Source organism: Giraffa tippelskirchi, chromosome 12, assembly GCF_054371585.1.
Source record: "Giraffa tippelskirchi isolate mGirTip1 chromosome 12, T2T-mGirTip1v1.2.pri, whole genome shotgun sequence".
NCBI classification, from domain to species: domain Eukaryota; kingdom Metazoa; phylum Chordata; class Mammalia; order Artiodactyla; family Giraffidae; genus Giraffa; species Giraffa tippelskirchi.
The window spans coordinates 106,751,929-106,769,447 of record NC_137286.1 but is presented as its reverse complement, the minus strand read 5'-3'; the positions used below and the strand labels follow the sequence as shown (position 1 = coordinate 106,769,447).

At 51.1% G+C, this 17,519-nt stretch overlaps 1 protein-coding gene across 1 annotated transcript; it reads right to left on the bottom strand.

The window, feature by feature from the left end:
* Nucleotides 1–1,392: 1,392 nt before the first annotated feature.
* On the bottom strand, nt 1,393–6,499 carry GJB2 (gap junction protein beta 2). Its single transcript, XM_081549069.1, has 2 exons — nt 6,205–6,499; nt 1,393–3,191 (listed from the first exon to the last, which is right to left on the bottom strand). Exon 2 carries the CDS (start codon nt 3,167–3,169, stop codon nt 2,489–2,491), a length of 681 nt encoding a protein of 226 aa, XP_081405195.1. The 5' UTR covers nt 3,170–3,191; nt 6,205–6,499; the 3' UTR covers nt 1,393–2,488.
* Nucleotides 6,500–17,519: the final 11,020 nt, after the last annotated feature.

Genomic DNA, 17,519 nt, shown 5'->3' with positions numbered 1-17,519 from the left:
TGTATGGGCTTCCCAGGTGGCTCAGTGGTAAAGAATCTGCCTGCTAATGGGCAGGAGACATGGGTTCAACCCCTGGGTTGGGAAGATCCCCAGGAGAAGGAAATGGCCACCCACTCCAATATTCTTGCCTGGAGAATCTCATGGACAGAGGATCCTGGCAGGCTACATTCCATGGGGTCACAAAGAGTTGGACAAACAACAAAGGAGCGTATGGTTCCCCATAAACACACTTGTAATTACCAATGTGTAAAGTGCTTTCAGGTCCCTGGATGAGGTCTCTAACCATCTTGGGTGTTTCTGGCATCCCAGGAGTGCGCTGGGCAGCAGGCCACACACATGGACTGGAAGGTGCTCCCGGAACAGAAGGCAGGTGATAAGACCAGTTTGCACACAAATGGACATGAAACCCCATAGAAAACCCCATAGAAAAGACACCTGATGGAATTTTTCTCATGCCTCAGCCAACCTTGACTATGAATAACATTTTAACATCTTTAAATGATTCTTCTAGGAGCCAACCTGCTCACGTGACCCCAGCTCAGCAGCCTCCAAGCGGCAAAGCCTGTCCACACTCACACTGTGTGTGTTTCTCAGGAACCCACTAGTGGTAAGCACGGGGCAGGAATAACCCTTCTTTCTCCTCCTCCGACTGTCTTTCTGGTGACACAGGCTTTTCCGTAACTGGGGCGGAAGGATCCCAGAGTCTCAGACAGACAAAGTGGTAACTTACCCATTTAGTGTTATGAAATTTTCACTTACTTTTACAAAACCAGCTATAGATGGAATTAAAAGCCACTATTCTATTCTATTAAAAGGGCTTCCCAGGTGGTGCTAGTGGTAAAGAACCTGCCTGCCAATACAGGAGACATGAGATTCAGGTTGCACATCCTTGGGTCGGGAAGATCCCTGGGGGAGGGCATGGCAACCCACTCCAGTGTTCTTGCCTAGAGAATCCCATGGACAGAGGATCTTGGAGGGCTACAGTCCACGGGGTCGCGAAGAGTTGGACATGACTGAAGCTACTTAGCACACATTCTGTAATAGATTTTAAATAACCATTATAGGAATCAATTACATTTTAATATTTAAATGATATATGAGATGTTACAAAATTATTTTAATTACAAGTATGTAATTAAAACTATTATGTATTATTACAAAATGTTTTTATAAAGCTATTCTTGGCAACAGGAAAGTATTTACTCTCATTGAAGTATGCTGAGTACCATTTTTTTGAAACCATGTCAAGCATCATGAAACGATTAGGATTCTGTCTGTCTTATAGAACTGCTAAATAGTTACCTAAACCCTAGTTTCTACTTTTTAAAAAATGTCTATTAAATCTATTTTCACTTTAAAAGCCTGGATACTGAAAAGGGAAGTGAACAAACCTTTGAAGCAGATGAAACTCACTTTTAATTGTCAGAATTTAGAGTCTAGTTTTTACACCTTTTTTAGAAACAGTTACTGCCCCTTCCCCCTCAATTTGCCATTTTCTTCTGCACCATTAAATCATACTGTGGCAATAAAATAGCCCCAAGCAATCTCTGTAAGTCAGCGTTCTTCCCATGGGAGCGGAAAAGGCACCATCATAAGGAAGCTCAGGGTGTCTTGAACCACCCCACCATTGGTAGTAACTCATGGTATATAAAGTCTGCATTCCTCAAGCAAAATCACATCTAAGCTTTTGAAACGAGGCTGTTTGCTATTAGAAGCCATCGCCAAGGGCTGCTAGTTTGTTTCACTGAGGGAAGCTGAAATGCATCCCTGTAGCACACACTACACGTCACACAACGGACAGCCTCTTGGGGGCAGTGCAAACCACTCACACCTGAAAGGCCATAGTTAAATTCAACAAGAGCATCTAATTATACCCCGTTTACATATCATAATCTGGGCCTTTGAAATAAGAGGAACCTATAATGAATAGTTCCTTGCAGATCAAAAGAACACGTCATATTTTACATTTTCACTTAAAAAACGTGTAACAGAGTTTGAAGCATTAGGGAGCGCGTCCACTATTGAAGACTGAAACGTCAAAGCAAATAAAAGAACCAAGATTCTCTGTGTTTACCTTTAATGCAGGGGAAATGGCAAAGAGAGCCGTAAGTGGATCAACTAGACCCTGTGCTCTTCAGGCCCTGGCGTTTCTCTCCTTTCCTCAAAGAAATGGAGACAAATGCCATGTCCTTTGTCTAAATAGGCATGGCCACCCGGGCCAGCATGGCCCCACGAGGACCGATTTCAGAGAAAAGTGGCAGAGGCTCTGAGTCTGCCTTCAATGGGACACTTGCAGGGGTGGGGTGGGGGGCACAGCCTCTAGAGGCGTCTGGGGTTGCATGTGTGATCTATCGGGGAGGGGGTCAAAGGTGGCCCTGAAGTCGAGCTGTACCCAGGGCCGGTGGGGGTGGGGGGCGCTGGCTGACTGTGCCCCACGGCCGAGCACAGATCGCATTCCTTTTTTACCTAAACCCGGTGACCACTATGGTTACACTGGTTTTTTGGACTTTCCGGAACAAAATCGAATCAGCAAGTAACACAGCTCAGTGACATTGAGAAGGATGCAAATTCCAGACACCGCGATCATGAAGACCGTGAAGACGGTCTTCTCCGTGGGCCTGGACACGAAGCAGTCCACCGTGTTGGGGCAGGGCCAGGCATTGCACTTCACCAGGCGCTGCATGGCGAAGCCATCATACATCACGTAGAAGACATACATGAAGGCAGCCTCGAAGATGACGCGGAAGAAGATGCTGCCCGTGTAGGTCCACCACAGAGACCCCTCGATCCGGACCTTCTGTTTCTTGATCTCTTCGATGTCCTTGAACTCGGTCTTTATCTCTCCCCTGATGAACTTGCGCTTCTTCTCGTGCCTGTAGTAGGCCACGTGCATGGCCACCAGCAGGGCAGGCGTGGATACGAAGATGAGCTGCAGCGCCCAGAGCCGGATGTGCGAGATGGGGAAGTAGTGGTCGTAGCACACATTCTTGCACCCAGGCTGCAGGGTGTTGCATGTGAAGTCGGCCTGCTCGTCCCCCCACACCTCCTTGGCGGCCACCACCAAGATCATGATTCGGAAAATGAAGAGGACAGTCAGCCAGATCTTGCCGATGCTGGTGGAGTGCTTGTTCACACCTCCCAGGATCGTCTGCAGCGCGCTCCAGTCCATCCTCTCGTCTGGGTGGCTTGTGCTGGAAAAGACAGAGTGACACAGCGCAACACGGGGTGAGCGTGTGGGACCAGCTTGGGGAGGCTCAGGAGGGCTGGCCCGTGAGCACCAGCCATCTCAAAGGGCCAGTTCTTACACAGCCTCCCTCAACAAGGGGAAACAAGAGCAACCAGGCTTGCCATGGGGTTTGCTGTGCAGCAGGCAGTCCATCTTGGACGCGTTCTCTGTTCTCTAGTAAAGAGGGGTGTACTCACCCCAGTAATGCACCCAGCCCTCAGCACAATCAACTCGTGGGGTGTGGAGGGAGCATCCCAGCAAACGTGCCTGCTGACCCAGGGCCCTGGGTGTGCTGACCAAACCCTGTGCAGACACTCCCTGTTCAGGTCTCCCCAGCCCTCCAGCGGCATTCAGCACTCCCAAGTGTTTGCTGGCCTCTAGCTCTGGGCTTGTGCCTGCCAGGGCCAACCTCACCTTCAAGGCCAAGAGGCCGTGTTTCCCTACAGCACCTCCTTCCTTAAATTATTTCAGTTTTTCCAGACATGGGATACAGTGGTGAAATGACTGTCCCCAAGGGTAAAATTCATGTTCAACATTTGCCGATGGGCTTCACTTCCTTTTCCTGTACAAAAGGGAGCCAGTTAGAAATGGTCCTTCCTCAGAGAAGAGCCAGTGTGTGCCTGGCTTTCTGTGTGCGGGCTGGGGTCCTCGTTGTCCTGCTGGGACTGAACGATCAGTCAGTACTCGGGTTTGAAAACAGTTTAGATGGTGCATTTTTATTGTGGCTGTGGTTTTAATTTAGAAGTGCTTCTAAAGAGATGTGGAGAAGGCAATGGCAACCCACTCCAGTACTCTTCCCATGGACAGAGGAGCCTGGTAGGCTGCAGTCAGTGGGGTTGCTAAGAGTCGGACACGACTGAGAGACTTCACTTTCACTTTTCACTTTCATGCATTGGAGAAGGAAATGGCAGCCCACTCCAGTGTTCTTGCCTGGAGAATCCCAGGGACGGGGGAGCCTGGTGGGCTGCCGTCTATGGCAGAGTCGCACAGAGGTGGACATGACTGAAGCAACTTAGCAGCAGCAGCTAAAGAGCTTCGTCGTAAGAAAAAAAATGAAAACTTAACTCAATGAGTTCCCAGGGACTGGCTGTCGCAGGCACCCTCACGTTATTGAGGGTCAATGTGGATGCTGCCAGGTGACGCACTGCCCTCTGGAGAGGACCTAGGGAGCCCGGGCATTCACCTCCAGGAGCCGGTGGCCTTCTCATCGCAGGGTATGAACTGTCTTCATTTACATGCAGTCACACCCGTCTGTCTCAATCAAGCCTCTTACAACAAAGCTCCACCCTCCACAATCTGATGAGTAATCTGTGTCTACCCCTTCCGAACTGGTTCTCAGTGCTTCTTCTTGCTTAAAAGCTTAGTGTTCTCCTTATTCTGAGCAAGTCGGGTCCTGTTTCCCGCTGGACTTCCCGAGCAGCCAGGGTGGGTGGGGGGCAGTCTGATCACCCTGCCGCCTCTGGGGCGCTGCTTGGGGCACCCAGGCCTGGCTGAAACCATCCACGGCCACTCCTTCAGAGGAGGCAGCCCAGACACAAGAAGGTCAGGACAGGAGAGCTACAAGAGCTGAGATACTTGGGCAGCTTGGCTTGAAAGAGGGAAACGTCACCTGGAAAAGGCTCAGCCCTGACCCTGAACACAGATGGCCTGGAGGCCTTGGGTTCCTCGGAGCTGGACTGTCCTGGCCGGCAGCCCGACCACCATCCCTGTGAAATCAGACCCTCCACTTCTCGACCTCACTTACTAAGTGCCAACAGGACACTCTGAAACAGCCTGTTTGACTTGTATCAGTGCATCTGGCTAAAGACTCGGGGTGGGGTGGGGTGGGTGCCAGCCCAGGACACACACTCCTCTAACCAGTCAACCAGTGGCTGATGTTCAGAAAACACAGTGGGAAGTAAACCCTCCATCCTTGTCCTTTTGTAAAAGCTCTTGGTTGGGTGGCAGCTTCCTGTCCAAGGGTCCTTGAGGCAGACGAGCTAATTACAGTTTGACCCCCATGGGACAGGGTGACAGGAGAGGAGGGTTGGCCTTGTGACCAGGCCGGACGAAAGCATTCTCAGCATTCATCCTGGCGCTGACCCCTGCCCTTCCTGACCTGTCCACACCACCTGCCTGGTGCGCGGAGGGGCGATCTTCGGGGGGGCTGCTGGGTGAGGTGCAGGTTGTAGAAAGGTCACCAGGAGTCCTTCACTTGTTAATTCCTCAACCCTTACTTTTTGGGTGGTGGCCCTTGTCTCCACAGACCCCGCCCCAAACTCAAAGGGTGGATGGGGACGCGGCTGTCACCGCACCTAGAGATGGGGGGCACGGGGGTCAGCTCTCAGGAGGACGGTGAGGCCTGGGCCCCGGCCGGCGAGGGATGCCCCCAAGCACGGCTCCCCGTGTGTAACCGGCGCCCCGAAAGCTGCGCCCACGACTGCCCCTGGAAGCCCCGCTCGGAACTAGAGCTCGGGGAGGGAAAGGGGCCACGCCGGCCTCTGGGCTCCAGCTCGGCCACAGAAGGTCAGCTCCTGCAGGTTGAGCTTCCGCTTCACGCCCAAGACCGCGTTTTCTTTCTAAGCGAAACCTTCGGCGACTGGGTGAAGCGCCTGGCGGCCGCGCCAGCCTCTCCAGAAGAGCCGCGAACACCCCGGGCGAGTGCGCGCACCTGTCTGCCCCCGGCCCCGCTCCCGCTCGACCGCGCGCTGCGCACCAGACTCGGCCCGAGGAGCTCCGGCCACGGGTTCGCGATCGCCTCCCGCCCGGCGCCCAGCGCCGCTGTGGCCACTGCCCGGGACCCGGGGCACGGGGCATCGGTGCGCGCCGGGTGCATCCTGGGGACCCGGGTCCCTCCCCGCGGGGTTCCAGAGCCCCTGGCTGTCCCAGGGTCCCTCTCCGAGGGGTCCCACAGACCCTGGCGGTCCCGGGGGCCTCTCCCCGAGGGGTCCCACAGCCCCATGCTTTCCGGGGCAGCCGAGAGTGGGCGCCGGCCTTACCGGTGGGAGCGGGGCGCACGGGCGGAACGCGCGGCGGCTGCGAGGGAGTCGCGGGGATCGAGGGGATCGCGGGGGCGGCGAGGGCGCCGCTACGGCCTGGAGTCCAGAGAGCGCGGCGCGCGGGGCGCTCGGGCCTTCGACACCTGTCGGACCGGCAGCGCCTTTTAACCTCGCCCCGCACCCCGCCTCCTCGCCGGAGCTGTTGAGAAAGTCCGGAGGGGCGGCTCCTCGGCGTCCGGCCGCCCCCAGCGCCGAGGGGCGGGGCGCGTCGCCCGGGGTCTGGGGCGCTTCCCCCGGCCTGAGCGCGGCTAGGCTGGGGTTCCCGACGTCTCGGGCGGCGGGGGTGGGAGTGTGACGTGCAAGGTTTGGTGCCGTTTCTGTACTGTGGTTTCTGCCTGGACCGGTCCTAGAGTACCGTGGTGGTCAAAGTTCGGATTTAATTAATTAATTAATGCAAAATAGTTGAAGAGAGAGTTCAGGCGCGGAAGGCCGTTACCTCCGAGACTCTGCGGGTGCGCGGGTGCCCGGGACTCTTCCCTCCTGGGAAAGTGGGTTCGCGGTGGGCGAGGAGGGACAGCTCTGCGCTTGGCCGAGTGCCTGCTTTTTTCTCCCCCAAACCTCGCAGGCAGACTTAACAAACGTCTCCTTGAGTTCCCTGTGTGACTCGATCCCTCAACTATGCGCCGAGGGCCGGAGCTGGGGGTGGTGGGGAGACCCCGCGGGCGCACCCAGGCCTGCGCCCCAAGGAGGGTGCCCGGGGCCCTGCCGGTGTCCTCCGCCTCCCACGGCCGAGAAGTCGCGAGGACGTTACTCAACTCGGGGTTGGGGGGACCGCCATGAATGAAGTCCCCAGACCCCTGCTCTGCACACTCGCCGCGAAGGGGAGCGCGGCTGGGGTTTCTGGAGACGATCCTGGGAAGCCGGGCTCCTCTCCCGGAAGCCTGATCTCGGATTACAGGGTTCATTGTTCCCCTGTGGTTGGGTATTCTGAGGTCCACAGAGAGAGCGGATGGAGAATTAAAATCACAAGACTGGGCCGCGTCTGGGGACCTGTGTCCAGCATGAGGGGTGGGGTGGGGGGCAGGATCTGGCTCCAGGATTCCCACAAAGAGGGCAGCCCCGAGGTGCGGGCGTGCTCGCTCCCACCTCCGCTTTACTTGGGTCGTCTTTAAGTTGAGCAGAGATGATTCACCCCGACAGGGCAGATCTGGCCTTACAAATGAGTTTCCCATGAGTGCCAACAGTGGCGTAAAGGTATTGACTTTTCCTTGTAAAATTTGTACCCCATCGCCAAGGGCCAGCTTGGGCCTTTGTTGCCTGGGGAACCTGACTTTGTCCCGAGGTCACTACCCCACCTTCCTGCCCCAGGTCTTAGTCCAGGAGGGAGTGTTCACGAACAGAGGAAGTCCAGGAAGGCCCATCTGAGAGATGTGCTGAATCGGCAGGTTGGAAATGACAGGGCCAAGGCGGGTGGCTGAGGGAGAGCTCGCTGCCCACCCCTAGCCTGGGGCCACCCTTCAGGTGGTCAGGGGCGGCGCTCTATGGGGGTCTCGCATTGGAGTGAAGGAAGGATCTGGCATCTTGGTAGAAAGCCAGCTGGTAAAGGTGGCTTGCAGATTGAAAGTTTACTCGCTTTCTCCCACTGACAAATTTCTCCTGGCTTTTTGTGTCTATAGCAAGATTGCAGGTTGCTGTTCAACTTCCCTTTCCTGTTTTCCCTGACATATTCTCCTGATTTGCATAATGACTGTGGTGTTGTTGGCTAATTGTATATCTAGCCACTCTGCCTTTTGGGTTTTATAGTTAGAATGCCTACAGCTCTTAACTCTTAATTACAACTCGGCACTTGATTTCCTTCTGTTTGTCGTGACTTTTGTTATTTTTTGTGTGTGGGTGCTTTCTTCCCAACCAGACTTGGATTCCAGTGGGGCAGGAAATCCCCCGGAGGTATTTCTGTGTCCCCCCAGAGCAGAGAAGGGGAGGACGAAGTGAATGAACAGGGTCTCCTGGACACATGAAGTTACCGTCACATGACCTTAGATGGGTATGCACTTAGCAGATCACACCAGGGGTTAATCTTTTTTCTTTATAAATCTGTAATTATTTTGTAAACAGTACACTCATGTTGCTGTATTATTTTTGGTTAAAAGCATTGCTGTGTTATACGTACACATTGAAAATAAGCCTTTATTCTATTACCCTGGGTTCAGGTCTTCATTTTGAATATAACAGCCCCTGGAGAATGCTGCCTGCCCCCACCCTACCCTCCGCTCTGGCCTCCTCAGCCTGATGGGCACACCTCTCCGGCCTTGTTGACTGGGCACAGAACACGATATAGGTTTGGAGTCTGATGGAAGAGCTCCAAATCTTTGTTGTGACAAGACAGAACTGAGGAGCATACACTCGCCTGACAGTGTCTCCGATGTAGGGCTCAAATGAAGCTGATACGGAGGACTGGCCCTTTCCAGGGATGACCAGGCCCTTCCTTACTGAGTAACTATTAATGACTAACTGGTGCGCACCTATCACTTCACGGTGTCAGAGCTGCATCGATGAAGGATTTCACATACGTGCTTTGTAGCAAGCAGTCAAATCCCAGGTGTTCACAATCGAGCTGAACCTTTGTGCAATTGTCAGGCTGTAAAGGGAAATGCTAATGTGAAAAGCTATTTGACATTTTAATTTGACAGTTTTATCAGTAAACCGAAAAAGTTGCTATTGGGCAAGAAATCAGTGTGAGACAAATATGTATTTCTTAACATATTGTAATGAATGATTGCCTGCCAGCTGCCTGACGGGGCAGCCCCTGGAACTTCCTTTGGGGAGGATGCTCTGAATATACATAAAGAATGTCTCAGTGAAATTTCTGACTCACAAATCCTATGTAGGTGATATTAAAAATGCTCCAGACAAGAAGGGACTTGTGAGAGGTGGGCGCCCTGCCTTAATGCTTGGCAGTCGCTGGATGTCTCTGAGCTATTGGTTACAGTGAGTGAAGTCGCTCAGTCGTGTCCGACTCTTTGTGACCCCGTGAACTACCAGGCTCCTCTGTCCATGGGATTCTCCAGGCAAGAATACTGGAGTGGGTTGCCATTTCCTTCTCCAGGGGATCTTCCCGACCCAGGGATCAAACGCAGGTCTCCCACATTGCGGGCGGACGCTTTACCCTCTGAGCCACCAGGGCTCATGGATGGAGGAACGTGGTGTTGGTTATAAGCCATTAGCTATTGGTCTGCATGCACTTTCTTGACTTTGCTGTTGAAATATTAATCATATTAATAATTGGCAAAAAGGGCAAATTCAGCCCTCAAATGGGCAGATATTAAGAAGCCCTGGAGTCTCTGTGTAATTAGTTAATAATGACTTACATATGATAATATCATTTTAAAGCAGGAGTGGCCCTGGTGTGATCCTTTCACAGTTTTGTGGATAATTATCCCAGGAGAACAACATCGCACTAAGATTTATCTCTGCATCATATTTATTGACCCACACCTTCACTTGTGCACCCTGAAAATTGTTAATGTCGAATAATTTGGGGGAAAAAGACAAACTGTTCCATTCCAAGTATGTAGAATAGAAAAAGACTTCAGATATCACTATTTAGTTGTTTTCTTCACTTTCAAATTAAAGTCATAAAAATTGCAACTTCTGAGTTGTGACTGAAACTGTTAAAGGCCTTTCCGGTTTCCTCACACTATTTTGGGGGGCAAGGGATGCCCCCCACCACATGGCTTGTGCGATCTTAATTCCCTGACCAGGGATCAAACGCAGACCCTTGGCAGTGAGAACACAGAGTCCCAACCTCTGGACCAGGAGGGAATTCCCCCTCACTCTATTCTTATGTTCATACATAAACTATTTGGGGGAAGTTTGAATTGCTGGATGTGCTAATTGAAAGGAAGTGGTAAACAAGTTGATTTCCTTGGCCTTACTGGATGGGCGCATGCTCCTTCTGGCAAATACATTGTGTAGTTCTTGTTTGCAAACTATGGAGAAATTACAAAGATGTTTCCAGATGTATTTGTATCAAGAGCTTGTGTTGGTCAGAAATGAATACAAAGCTGTAACTCCCCAGGCAAACTCATAGGGGAAACTGGCTTCTATTAAATATAAAAATTAAATTCTATAAGCTCTGGTGAGCTGGTCAAATGGAAACTCTGTACAACTCATAAAGGAACAAAAGAGAGTTGTACATTTTAGATGTGTTAGGACAATATTGTGTTATATATCATCTTGAAGAGGTTCCTAACTTGGAATAAGTTAGGATCTAGTAAATACACTGGCTTTCCTGGTGGTACTAGTGGTAAACAACCTATCTGCCAATGCAGGAGACCTAAGAGATTCAGGCTCGATCCCTGGGTTGGGAAGATCCTCTGGAGGAGGGCATAGCAACTATTCTTGTCTGGGAAATCCCATGACTAGAGGAGCCTGGCGGCTATGATCCATAGGGTCGCAAAGAGTCGAACACGACTGAAGTGACTTATCACACAGCACACACACAGCACCCTAGTGGCTCAGACGGTAAAGAATCTGCCTGTAGTGCAGGCCACCTGGTTTGACCCCTGGGTCAGGAAGAACTCCTAAAGAAGGGCATGGCAACCCACTCCAGTATTCTTGCCTGGGAAATTCCATGGACAGAGGAGCCTGCTAGGCCACAGTCCATGGGGTCTCAAAGAGTTGGACAGAATTGAGCAACCAACACTTTGCTATGGATTGCTTTAGTAAAAAAAAAAAAAAGGAGAGAGACATAGGTTTGACAAAAGGGCAGCGGAGCAATGAGTTCCTGTGTGAATTGAGTTTGCTGGACCTTGGCAGATTTTTGTGAAATGCTCGTGTGGACTGTTCTGGTTTAAATATGATGCTATCTGGAGTCCACTGGTTCCAGGTCAGTCTTGCTAGCTGTTCTCCGGTTGAAAGCCCCCTTTGGGGAATGAGCGTGGAGTCTTTGATATTAGAATTCAGAACTGGGTTTGTCTGTTAGCCACCCATCTAAACCTCTCCTTGAACTGTTTCAGAGCCTTTCTACTTTGGGGGAAGAAGCACATAGTGGTGTATTGAGTTCTTTGATTTCATCTCATTTTTGTAAAATCTCTGTGCTGGGGAAAAGGCACTTGCACCACCCAGAGTGCCCAGTAGATGGCACTAGGAGGACTCGACCAGAGGACACCAAGAGGATCCAGGGCCAAAGAGTATCTTCTTTTAAGTCTAGCGTTGCTGTGACAGGCTCCTCAACAGGCTGGGAAACAAATGTCTTTCTTTTTTTCACAATCGGAATGAAATAGAATAGGAAATATCAGAACATGGTGCCCTTAATAAGAGTTAAGTCATATTTCAGGCAGTGTTTGTTTCATGTGTGTTTTCATATTCACGTGTGTTCTGGCTCCAGGGTGAAATGTACCTCTGCTGTAGATTCGTCACTCCCAGGGTGACAAGAGAGTCCCTGTGGTCTCAGGGGAACTGGTGTCACAGCAGGATAGACCCCCAGGCCCCGAGCTCGGCCACTTGCTCTCCTGGGCCTCCTCCGAGCTTGGCTCCCAGGTGCTGAAGACCCCACTCAGGCTGGGAGGGGACCGCCTCCATCAGACTTGTTTCCCCAGGGCTCCTCTCTGGTCTGAGGACGTAGGTTCCACGGGTGGAGGAGAAGCAGCAGCACCATTTGATTGAATCTTTTACGAACTTAATAAAATTATTTGTCTAAAAAAGGACCCACATATAATGCTCTGGTGTCCAGCATGTTCAGGAGTCACAGGTCAGCTATTTCAGTGGATCATGTATTTAATGTCAGAAGTGTGGGTTGGACTACTGTGCTGTGGGAAAGAGGAGAGATAAATATACAGCCTTTCGTTGTTTCTTTGGGGCCTTTGATCCGTGGTGGTGGCACTTGGACCCCCTATCCTTAGTGATGCTCCATCTGTTAAGTGGGTGGTAGGTGGAGATGCTGTGGGTCAGCCTGGAGGATCTGAGCGTCATCATCTCAACCACCATCTGGTGGGAAAAACCTGTCTTTCCTTACAGGATCCATGACATTGCACACGAGGTTATTAGGTTGCTATGCTTTGGAACAACATGGTCCCTGCCTACAGTTTACCAAAGGAAAAGGTAGACTGTTGCAGAGGTAATGGATCTGAATGACTAACTAGGTTGTGTGACTGACACACACAACGCACAGACACAAAGGAAGGACTCCCTGGATATAATCTAGTGCGAAGGGGTGAACCATTGACGCGTGGCTGGATTTCCTGAACTGTGCTCAATGCTTTAGGTTTACTTCATCACATAACTTCATGAGGGTATTTCTAGTCCAGCCCAGCACCAGGCTTGCAGGAGAAGCTAGAGAAATTAGAGTCCCCCTGGGTTGAAAGGGATTCGATTTGACAAAGAAGGGAGTAAGTGCTGGGGAACAGACAGCTGCGGGAGACCTCTGCCCCCACCCTCGAGGGAAGATGTGGTCCAGGCATCCACTGTGGTTGAAACCATGGCCCCAGGCTCACCTGCCACCAGTCCCCGGCTCTGTACCTGCCAGAGCTGCAGCCCCCTGACCTGGGGCAAACTGGGACAACGGGCTGTCACCACGAGATGGACTTGGCTCCTGACCTCCTGCCTGTGTCGGGGAAGATAAGGAGAACCCTTTCAAAGGGAGGAGAAAGCAGATAGCAGTCAGAGAACAAAGCAAAGGGGCTGGCAGGCAAGGGCGCCTGAGGTCCGGTTCCGAGGAATGAAGAAGGACAGCAGTCCCCAAGAGCGCTTCTCAGTGGCTTTAGTGCAGTTTCATCTGTGCGGAGAGTGAGGCCCCGGCCACCTGCAGGGTGTGTGCTGAGTGACCACATGGGACGCCCTCCCAGGGCAGAGACGGGACAGCTGAGACACTCCCCACAAGTGGGACTGGCTGCTGAAGCCGCTGGGAGGATAGACTCATGTTCTGTCCATGGGACTGCAAAGGGAAGAGTCAGGCCCTCGGGTGGGTGCAGGTTTTACCATCCTGCTGTGAGCATGGCATTTCCAGCCTGCCAGGGTCTCAGAGGTATGGGATGCAACTGTTTTTGAAATTGTTCCTGCCTGAAATTCCACGTGTTTGTGAGTCTAGCATGAGGCTCCCTGTGCAGGGGGGACATGGGAATGTAGGACCCCCCCCACCCCAGGCTGGCTGAGTTTGACCCTGGGACAGGTGCTATGAATGACAATGAGATCTGACTGCTCTGTGGGAAGGTGGAACCAGGCTGGCCGCATAAAAACTAGCTCAAGAGTTTGTTAAACATACAGATCCCCGGGCTGTGGGGCCGGACAGGCTGTCCCAGTAGATGTGGGAACCATGGTCTGTGATCTGCGTTAGTTTGTCCTTACGGTTTTGTGACTGAACTCGGCACTGTCTTGACAGACGTGCTTCAGAGAAACTCAGATTCTGACTCTGAGATGTGCACTCTGCCTGAGCAGCGTCTGCCTCCTGTTTGGATCGGAACCATGGCGTCTGGGGTGGAGGCACAATGGGATAAAGCCCCAGACCCCAGCGTCTGGTGAGGAGGAGCCTGGCATGTGGCCAGGATCATCTCGGTGGTGTGAGCACTGAACATAGACGTTGGCTCCTGATGACTGCTGGGCGCCCCTGGCCCTGACCCCCAGAACAGAATCCAGGCCATTCCGGGTCCTTTCAGGGCTGAAGTTCATCCAGAGAAAACCAATTCCCTTCTTGACTTAGGCCTTCCTCTTTCCGAACATCAACACTGTCTCCGGTTGTATTCAAGTGTTTTGGGTAGAAACTAATCTCTTAGCTAATGAGGTGAGTAAGGGTAACCGCATACAAAGAAACCTCACTTACAGCTGAGTGCTAACTACATTTTAAACCACCTTAACCCCGAATTCAAGTATGATAGCAGAAAAGCTAGAAATAAATTATTTTCGTGTCTGTCTAATAAATCACACCCAGAAATGATTTAGGTTAACAAGAAGCTTCATGTTTCTGAGGTTAATTAATGATGGAGCCTCTGAGGTCTGCAGTGTCATCTTGACAAAGCCTCTTGGCTTTGGTTTCACTGTTGCTTTAGTTCCTCACAGTAGAGAGTTTCCCGCTGTGCTCTGACATCTGAATGGCTCCAAGGTGTTCTGTCACTTCTCCAACGTCCCCTCTGACAGCAACCTGAAAAGGCCTTGGGCGGCTGTATCCGCAGATAAGTGTCCTGGGTGCTGAGGCAGCCTTGGCTGGGAGGTCTTCTCTGGGACCTCGGTCCCCCTTGGGAGGGTGGGGGGCGAGCTTCCCACAGCCCTGCCCCCGAGCTGGGGAGAGAGGGTTGTGAGCAAGACCCCAGCGGATTGCACACACACACCCGCTGGTGCTCGTGCTTGATGCTAGTGCTCGTGCTTGGTACTCAGTGCTCATGCTCAGTGCTCGGTGCTCATGCTCTGTGCTCGGTGCCCCGTGCCAGAGCTTGCGGTGTGAAGGACTGGGTCTTGGGGGCACAGGGAGCAGGATTGGCTCTGCCCTGCATGGAACCCCCACCCTAGCAGAGAAGCGAGGACCCTGGAGCACGAAGCCTGCAGTGACCCTGGGGTGGGGGGCATCCTGGGAAGAAGACTGCACTGGTGGAGGAGGACAGATGGGAAGAGGGAGCTGGCATGATGCCTGGAAGGTGGGGGGTGGAGGAGGGGTGGGGGGTGGAGGGTAAGGGGTGGGGGTGGAGGGTGAGGGGTGGGGGTGGAGGGGGCTGAGGGAAGGATGAGGAGTGGAGGAGGGTGAGGAGTGGGGGATGCGGGGGCTGAGGGAGGGGTGGGGCTGGCATAAATGGCCCTCGGGGATGCTCCATATGGGAACACCGAGACACCAGTGAGAGAGACTCTGGAATAACCCCAGTGTCACGTCAACTCTTGGTTTATACTGTGGAAAACATGAGGATGGATGACCGTGAACACCACCATGAATATTCAATCCGCAAAGTCCAGCCTGTGAGAAACTCTGGGAGACAAATGACCCAGATTCTGAGAAAAAAAAAAAAAACCTCGCGGGAGAACAGAGGGGGAGGGGAATGAGCAGCATAAAGAGGTGCAGGAACCAGCTGCTGCCCGGGCTTCAGTGATCCTGGGTCAGCTGCTGTTTCAAAAGGGAATTTTCACTTCCGGGAAGATGCTTGATGTACTTTTCCTATTCTTCTGGCCAAGTAAAACTTAAATCCTGGAAATCAGATGAAAATAAATGCACTTTACTCCACAAAAAAGCAATTGCTGTAAATGCTGGAGAGAAGTCCAGGCAGGCCCTGGCCTGTGGTCCTGGGAAGGGCAGGCGACAGCCTGGCTGAGGATGGGTCAGTGTGAAGTGTTCTGGCAGCTAAGCTGGGGCCTGGCCTGGGGAGATGAGGGCAGGGAGTGATGAGGGCAGGGGGGTGATGAGGGCAGGGAGGGTGATGAGGGCAGGGGGGCGATGAGGGCAGGGGGGGCGATGAGGGCAGGGGGGCACTGGCCGGGCAAGTGACCGCCTGAGGGAGGAGGTTGCAGGAGTGGGAGTGGGTTTGGGGTTGGTCAGTGGGCTCATGAGAAGTGCACGTCACAGAAGAGTTGTCTGCTGTCTCTAGGAATTCCCCAGCCCTGGGAGGGGCCGTCTCCCCAGCGTTAGGGAGGCCACAGGCACCAAAACATCAGAGGGAAAAGGTGGGCTTAATACAGGGCCACTGAAAAATCACAGCATATTTAAAATAATTGAAACGATAGAGTGTGTTCTCTGATCACAGTGGAATCAAAGTGTAAATCAACAATTATTAATCAATAAAAAATGGAAAGAAAGAAAACAGAAAAGTCTCTGAACACTTGGAAACTAAAACGCTCTTCTAAATAAACCATGGGTCGATACAGTGTATTGAATGAAAATTAAAAATTGATTGTATCAAAATTTGGGGGATGAAGTACCAGTGTGTTGAAAGGAGATTAACACAAACAGGAGTGAAGAAGGAAAGACTCAAGTCAACCATCTATGCTTCCATTTCAATAAATGGAAAAGTGAAAAATAAGCCCAAGGAAAATAAAAGGAAGAAAATTATAAAGATAAGAGCAGAAATCAATTAAACTGAATCAGAAAAAGAATAGAGCAAATTGAATAAAGAGCCAGAAATATCAATAGAATTGATGAACTTCTAGTGAGTCTGACAAAGGGGGAAAGAGAGAGAAGACAAATTACCAGTAACAGGCATCAAGAGGGCACGTCACTACAGACCATAAGGACATGAAAAGGATAACAAGGAGCACTGTAAACAATTCTATACTTATAGACTTGCAAGTTAGATGAACTGGGTCATTCTCCCAAAAAACAATCACCAAATATGAAATAGATTATATGAAGATCCTTGTATCTATTAAGGATTTTGAATGTGTAACTAAGAAACTCTCAAGAAATGTCCAGGCCCAGATAGTTTCACTGGGAAATTCCACCAAACGTTTAAAGAAGGATCACACCTGTTATGCACGACCTCTTTCCGAAGACAGAAGAGGCGAGAACATTCCCAGTTTGTTTTGTATTGCTAGTGTTACCTGGACACCAAACCAGACAATGACAGCAAAAAAAAAAAAGGGAAACTACAGACCAGTATTCCCCACAAATGTCGATGTAAAAAGGCTTAATGAAATATTAACAAATGAATTGTTAATTGAATATATAAAGAGGATCACACACCGTGACCAAGTGAGGTTCATTTCAAGGATGCAAGGTTGTTTCTGTATGAAGATAAGGTAATCCATCATGTTAATGGGCTAAAGAAAAAATCACACAATCATATCACGCAGTGCAAAAGTTTTTTACACAAAATTCCACGCCTATTCATGATACAAACTCTCAGAAAAATAGGAACAGAGGAGAACTCTCTCAACTTGATAGCAAGCATCAACAAAAACCCCACAGTTAACATCGTACTTAGTGGTGAAAGAATGAACCTTCCCCCTAGAGATCAGGAGCAAGAATTTCTGCTTTTACCATTCCTTTTCAACACAGTGCCTGAGGTTCTAGCCAGGGCTACATGGCAAGAAAAATTAATATGAGACACACAAACCATAATGGAAGAGATAAAACTATCTCTAGGACTTCCCTGGTGGATAAGAATCTGCCTGCCAATGCAGGGGACATGGGTTCAATCCCTGGTCCAGGAAAATTCTATGTGCTGTGGGGCAACAAAGTCTATTCACCAGAACTACTGAAGCCCGTGCACCCAGAGCTTGTGGTCTGCAACAAGAGAAACCTCCTCAGCAAGAAGCCCGCACGCCACAATGAAGAGTAACCCCTGCTCTCCGCAACTAGAGAAGGCCCACGCACAGCAGCGAAGACTCAGTGCAGTCAAAATAAA